The following is a 6,427-nucleotide window of genomic DNA, read 5'->3' as shown; positions in this document are numbered from 1 at the left end:
ATTCTTTCCTGGAGAATCCTATGGACAGAGGAGCCTGGTGGGCTACAGTACAGCTCTGAATTCTCCTGTAATAACTTTCATATACTCTGTAGAAAATTCAAAATAATGAGAGTTTTTAAACAACTGCTGAAAGACACTGAGAGTGACCAAATACAGGGAGAGGCTATAGGGAACTTGACACTTCACTCAGGGGACCACGTGGCTGTCACATGTTCTTTGAACTCTACAAAATGGATCATTACCTGGTTATGTCAATTTCATAAACTCTTAAATTTGTTGGCATTGTGTGGAAGGACAGGTAGGAGCCAGGAGTGCTGGGGAATGAGCTGAGAAGATATTTAATTCTGGTTAATTTTCACTGCATGGATTCCCCGATGATGCTAGTGGTAAAGAACCCCCCTAAAAATATATGAGATATAAGTGATGTGGATTTGATCCCTGGGTCAGGAAGATCCCCTGAAGAATGGCATGGTAACCCACTCCAATACTCTTGCCTGGAGAATTCCATGGACAGAAGAGCCTGGTGGGCTACAGTCCACAGAGTTGCAAAGAGTCGGACAGGACTGAAGCAACTTAGCATGTGAGCATGCAACCCTCACTGCATAACAAACCATCCCAAAACATAGTGGTTTAAAACAACAGCAATCATTTATTTTTCTCATGAATCTGCAATTTGGGCAGGACCTCATGGGGATGGCTCATCTTTGCTCTTTGCAGTTTCATCAGCTGGCAGCTGGAGAATCCACTCTGTGTTGCCTCACTTGCAAGGCTGGCAAGCTGATTCTGGATGCAGATGAAATATCAGCCAGGGGAGAGGATCAGTGACTTCAGGCTCCCATTATGGGCGCAAATTGGTCTTCTACTCAGGCTTCCTCACAACAGGGTGGGCAAATTCCAAGGGTAACCATCGTAGAAGAGCATGGAGGCATTTTCCCTTCTTAGAAGTCACATGGTGTTGCTTCAACCACCCACTATTTATCAAAGCAGTCACAAAGTCCCTCCAATTCCAAGGTAGGGGACATAGACCCATAGCTCAAGGGAGAGAGATTATAAGAGGAAGTCAGATTGTAAGAAGTCAGAAAATATGGTTTTAACAATCTTTGGAAACTATAAACTACTGTATTAACAAGTTATATTAAAATGAGGAGTAAAAATAAAGTTTATACTACCACAACTTGGACCATATTTTTAAAAGCATATTTTTAATCATGTTGAATGCAGTTTGGAATATATTCATCTCAGCTTTTTCCCTTATGTTTTTCATTCGTTCCTCATGCTTCTGCATTAGCAACTTTATTTGTTTCTCCTTTTCTTCTGGGTTATGTGCATATTCCTTTTCTAGTAGTTTAATTTTGCTTTGTAATTCATCAGCATAGACTTTCTTCAAGTGTTCCACCTGCTGTCGCAGCTTTTGGTCTATGTTCTTGTAAATGGGGTCAGAAAAGTAATTCCCCTGGTTGTTCTGCACCATGTTCTCTATCAGCTCCACCAGCTCCTGCACCTGAGCTTCCTTCTCAGCCTTCTCTGTGTTTCTGCTGTTACTGATGGCATAGCAGCGCTCTCCACACTCCTGGAGAAGGCTTCGTAGGTTTACATCTGCATCCTTCAAAAAGTCGCTCAGGCTCTGGTCTCCCAGTTCATCTCTGCAAGTGAATAAGATGATCATATATTTCATGGCTGTTTTCCCAAATAGATTCTTGACCAATGCCACTGTTTGCTGCTCTTCCTCTGTGTAGCGGCCCAGCCTCATGACCAAGACGATCGCATGAGGCCCAGGACAGGACACAAGGATACATTGGCTAATTTCCCTGCAGGTGGTGTTCAGGGTCTCCTTGGTGTCAAAGAGCCCTGGGGTGTCAACAACGAAAAGCTCTCTCCCCTTCCATTTCCGAAATGCTTTCTGACAAGTTTTGGTAACAGCTTCCGCAGCAATCCTAGAGTCGAATACTTTTTCCCCAAGGATGGTGTTTGCAGTCGCACTTTTCCCACTTCCGGTCTTCCCGACCAGCACAATCCTCAGAGTGTTGTTTAGCATGGCAGCCATGTTTATATCAAGAGACTCTGGGGCGCAGGCACCCGCACCACCTTAGTAAAAGGAAAGAGAGGGGGAGAAGGGTCAATTTAGGTAAGTAGGAACCATTTCCAACTGTCTTTTTTTTTTTTTTCTTATTTTCCTCCCTGAAAGTTTCTAATATTCTCTTATGCATATTGACCCTGGTAGAGACAGCAAATTTAAACAGTTCAGTTGTTATTAAAGAAATAACCAAGTAGTTAGAGTATCTCCACAGAAGTGTCAGGTCTTGATGATTTCATAAGGCACTCACTGAAACCTTTAAAGATCTCACAATCTCAGTGCTATTCAGACTATTCCTGATCACATAGCAATGAACGGAAATGTTTAGTTTTTTTTCTATGAAGCAAGTGTAATGTTGATTCCAAAAGCTAGCAAAGATTTCACAATAAATAAAGCTATAGATATGTCTCATCAGTAAATATTGATATAAAGTCCTAAATAATTAGATGCAAAAAGCAGTATCACATGAGTATGATTGTCAGATATACTAGGGTGATTCAACATGAGAATTTTGATTGTTACATTACATCCCATCAAGAGATTAAGAAGAAAAGTAACTAGGTGCAGAAGAGTCATTTGGTCAAATTCAATCCTGATTCATGTTTAAAGCAGTTCATCAAATTTAAATTAATTGATTCTTCTTTAACATGATTGTATGTATATATAATATTAAAAATTTTTGTTATAACTTTTTTCTTCATGCAACTAAAATTGTTGTTTGACCACTAAGTTGTGTCTAACATTTTTGTGACCCTATTTATTGTAGCCTGCCTGGCACCTCTGTCCATGGAATTACCCAGGCAAGAATACTAGAGTGGTTTGCCATTTCCTTCTCCAGAGGATCTTACAGACCCAGGGATCAAACCTGATTGTCTCCTCCACCTGGAAACCTCAGCAACTAAAGCAGTTGATTATAAAATTTATTTGGATGAAGGAAAAAAATTAGCCTAGGCAATCAAGCCAAAAACAAAAAACAAAAAAGAGGTAAGACTAACTTTGCCAGAGAGTAGAAAATAACAGTTTCTATAATTACAGCAGTATGATATTGGTGCATGGATAGACAGAACAGTGAAATAAAAACAGAAAATTCAAATAGAAGCCAAGTTGATCACACAATATTCATTTATATTCAAATCATTTACATTATGCAACATTTACATTTAGTAAGGTAGCATCTCACATCAACGCAAAGAAAGATGGACTAATAAGGAACACTGAGATAACATATAGAAAAAATAAAACTGTGTCTATTTCTTCTTGCTGAACAACTTCCAAATAGATTAGAAATTTAAATGTAGAAAAAGTTAATCCATATAAATAATAGAAGAAACATGAGTAAATCTTTGTAACTTAGATATAGGTAAAATATTTATAAGATTTGGAAAAGAGTAAGGTTGTGTGAAAATCACTTAGTGATGTTCGACTCTTTGCAATCCCATAGACTATACCATCCATGGAATTTTCCAGGCCAGAATACCGGCGTGGGTAGTCTTTCCCTTCTCCAGGTTATCTCCCCAAAACCATGGATTGAACCCAGGTCTCCTGCCTTGGAGGTGGATCCTTTACCAGCTGAGCCACAGGGAAGCCCAGAGTAAGAAAAGAGACTCCTAAATTTGATTCCATAAAAATCAAGCAGATATTTTGAGGATAATACTACCATATACAAATTAAAACACAAATGTCAAATCAGGGGAAAAAAAATTTCCTACTTATATAAAAGAAGGGCCATTTCCCTTTTATACAAAAAATATCTCTACAAATGATCAATAAGCACATGAAAAGATGCTTAGCATCACTAACTACTCAAGAAATGCAATCAAAAATACCTTGATGTATCACTTCACAGCACTCAGAATTGCCACCATCAAAAAGTCTACCAATAATGCTGGAGAGAGTGTGGAGAAAAGGGGACCCTCCTTTGTTGGTGGATACATAAATTGGTATAGTCTCTATGAAGAACAATATGGAAGATCCTCAAGAAACTAGAAATAAAGTTGCCATATCATCCAGCAATCCAACTCCTGGGCATATTATCCAGATAAAACTCTAATTTGAAAAGATACATGCAGCCCTATGTTCATAATAGCACTATTTACAATAGCCCAGATGTGGAAACAACCTAATTGTCCATCTACAGATGAATGTGTAAAGAACTGTCGTTTGTATATACAATGTGATATTACTCAGCCATAAAAGAGAATGAAATAATGCCATTTGCAGCAACATGGCTGAAATGAGATGTTTTCACATTGAGTGAAGTAAGTCAGACAGAAAAAAACAAATATTATATGGTACAATTTATATGTGAAATCTAAAAAAATAAATAACCTTATTTACAAAACAGAAACAGACTCACTGACACAGAAAACAAACTTATGATTACCAAATAGGAAAGTCAGCTGCAGCTGCTGCTGCTGCTGCTAAGTCGCTTCAGTCGTGTCTGACTTTGTGCAACCTCATAGAAGGCAGCCCACCAGGCTCCCCCGTCCCTGGGGTTCTCCAGGCAAGAACACTGGAGTGGGTTGCCATGTCCTTCTTAAATGCATGAAAATGAAAAGTGAAAGTGAAGATGCTCAGTTATGTCCGACTCAGCGACCCCATGGACTGCAGCCTACCAGGCTCCTCCGTCGATAGGATTCTCCAGGCAAGAGTACTGAGGAAAGGGATAAATTAGGAGTATCGGATTTATGGATACATACCACTATATATTCCTTGTGGCTCAGCCGGTAAAGAATCTGCCAACAGTGTGGAAGACCTGGTTTCGATCCCTGGATTACGAAGATCCCCTGGAGAAGGGAAAGGCTACCCACTCCAGTATTCTGGCCTGGAGAATTCCAGGGACTATACAGTCCGTGGGGTCACAAAGAGTCAGACACGACTGAGTGACTTTCACTCACCACTATATATAAAATACATAAGCAACAAGGATTTACTGTATAGTAAAAAGGTACTATATTCAAAATCTTGTAATAACTATAATGGAAAAGAATCAGAAATGTGTATATATATATATACATATATATACATATATATATAACTAAATCACTTTGCTACAATTATAGTAAATCAACTACAGCTCAATAAAAATATTTTAAAAAACAAACAATAACTAAAAGGAGAGAAAAAAAAGACCAATAGCTCAATAGAAAAATGGGGTAAGAGATATGAATGAACAAGTTCAAGAAAAAATGTAAATATCCTTTGACTATATGAAAAGATATTAACATTCGCTCATAGAAAAATATATCAAAACATAAAAACCATAAAATTAAGTAATTAATTAAAGTTATACTATGACACTATTTCTCATGTAGGTTTGGCAAAATTCAAGTTTGTTGGCATACTCTATTGGTAAAAGTTATAGGGGAGGGACTCCCTGGTGGCCCAGTGGTTAAGAAACCGCCTTGCAATGCTGGGGATGCAGGTTCTACCCCTGGTTAGGGAACTAAGATCCCACATGCCATGGAGCAACTAATCCCACCACAACCAGAGAGTCCGTGTGTCCCAAGGAAAGATTCCACATGAAGCAACAAAGACCCCACGTGCTGCAACTAAGACCCAGTTCAGGCAAATAGAATAACTATTTAAAAACAAAAGGTTTAGGGAAGACAGGTCCTCTCCTTCATGACTACTGGGAAGAGAAAAATAGTCTAAAAGAACCAGAGAGGAAGTTAGCAAGAACTTGCAATGGTACATATGCATTTACCCTTTGATTATCAATTACAATTTTAGGATTTATCTCAAAGGAACACTGACCCCCCCCCCAAAAAAAAAAAGAAGAAGAAATTATGCAGAAGGCTGTTAAATGCATCACTGTTTCAAACCTCAAAAGACCAAAAACTTATCAAATGACCGTCATTAGGGACCTGATTGAATTAACTAAAGTATATTCACACAGTGAGGTACTAGCCAACTGTAAAAAGGAATGAAGTATATCTCTATACCCCAGTATGGAGACATCTGTAGAATACATCATTAAGCAAAAAGAGCAAAATGAAGAACATAACATACAGTTTACTAGCATTTCTCTAACAAGGAGGAATGTGACCTACATGTATAAATGTGATATATGTGTTTTTCATTCATCTGTAGAAGCAATGGCAGAATAACCTGAAAACTAAACGAATAATAAGTTACTTAGATGGGACTGGGAAAAAGAGGAAAGAGGGCATGGAGATAGACGTTGGGAACTAGTCTTATTGGGATATACTTACATTTCATAGATTTGATCTTAAAGCCATATAAATAGTTTAAGCAATTATACAATAAAAGTTATGTTTCAAAATACTAGTAAAAATCAAAAGCAAATGAAGCAAACAAGCCTAATTGTATTTTGTGTTGTGAATGAACCAC

The 6,427-nt window shown here is 38.1% G+C and overlaps 1 protein-coding gene across 1 annotated transcript; it reads right to left on the bottom strand.

The window, feature by feature from the left end:
• Window positions 1–1,165: 1,165 nt before the first annotated feature.
• LOC128046477 (GTPase IMAP family member 7-like) lies at window positions 1,166–6,160 on the bottom strand. The gene is made up of 2 exons (XM_052638587.1): window positions 6,127–6,160; window positions 1,166–2,085 (listed from the first exon to the last, which is right to left on the bottom strand). Exons 1-2 carry the CDS (start codon window positions 6,158–6,160, stop codon window positions 1,166–1,168), a joined length of 954 nt encoding a protein of 317 aa, XP_052494547.1.
• Between the last annotated feature and the right edge of the window lie 267 nt (window positions 6,161–6,427).

This window comes from Budorcas taxicolor, chromosome 4 (genome assembly GCF_023091745.1).
Source record: "Budorcas taxicolor isolate Tak-1 chromosome 4, Takin1.1, whole genome shotgun sequence".
In the NCBI taxonomy this organism is placed as follows: Eukaryota; Metazoa; Chordata; class Mammalia; order Artiodactyla; family Bovidae; genus Budorcas; species Budorcas taxicolor.
This window is presented reverse-complemented; position numbering and strand designations above follow the sequence as displayed.

What these genes read in the sequence shown, in the direction of transcription:
- LOC128046477 (XM_052638587.1), bottom strand. Translation starts at nt 6,160, where the DNA reads ATGAATGAAAAACACATATATCACATTTATACAT. An exon ending in CATATATCACATTTATACAT is followed by an intron (nt 2,086 to 6,126) that starts GTAGGTCACATT and finishes CCTTTTACTAAG; the next exon opens with GTGGTGCGGGTGCCTGCGCC.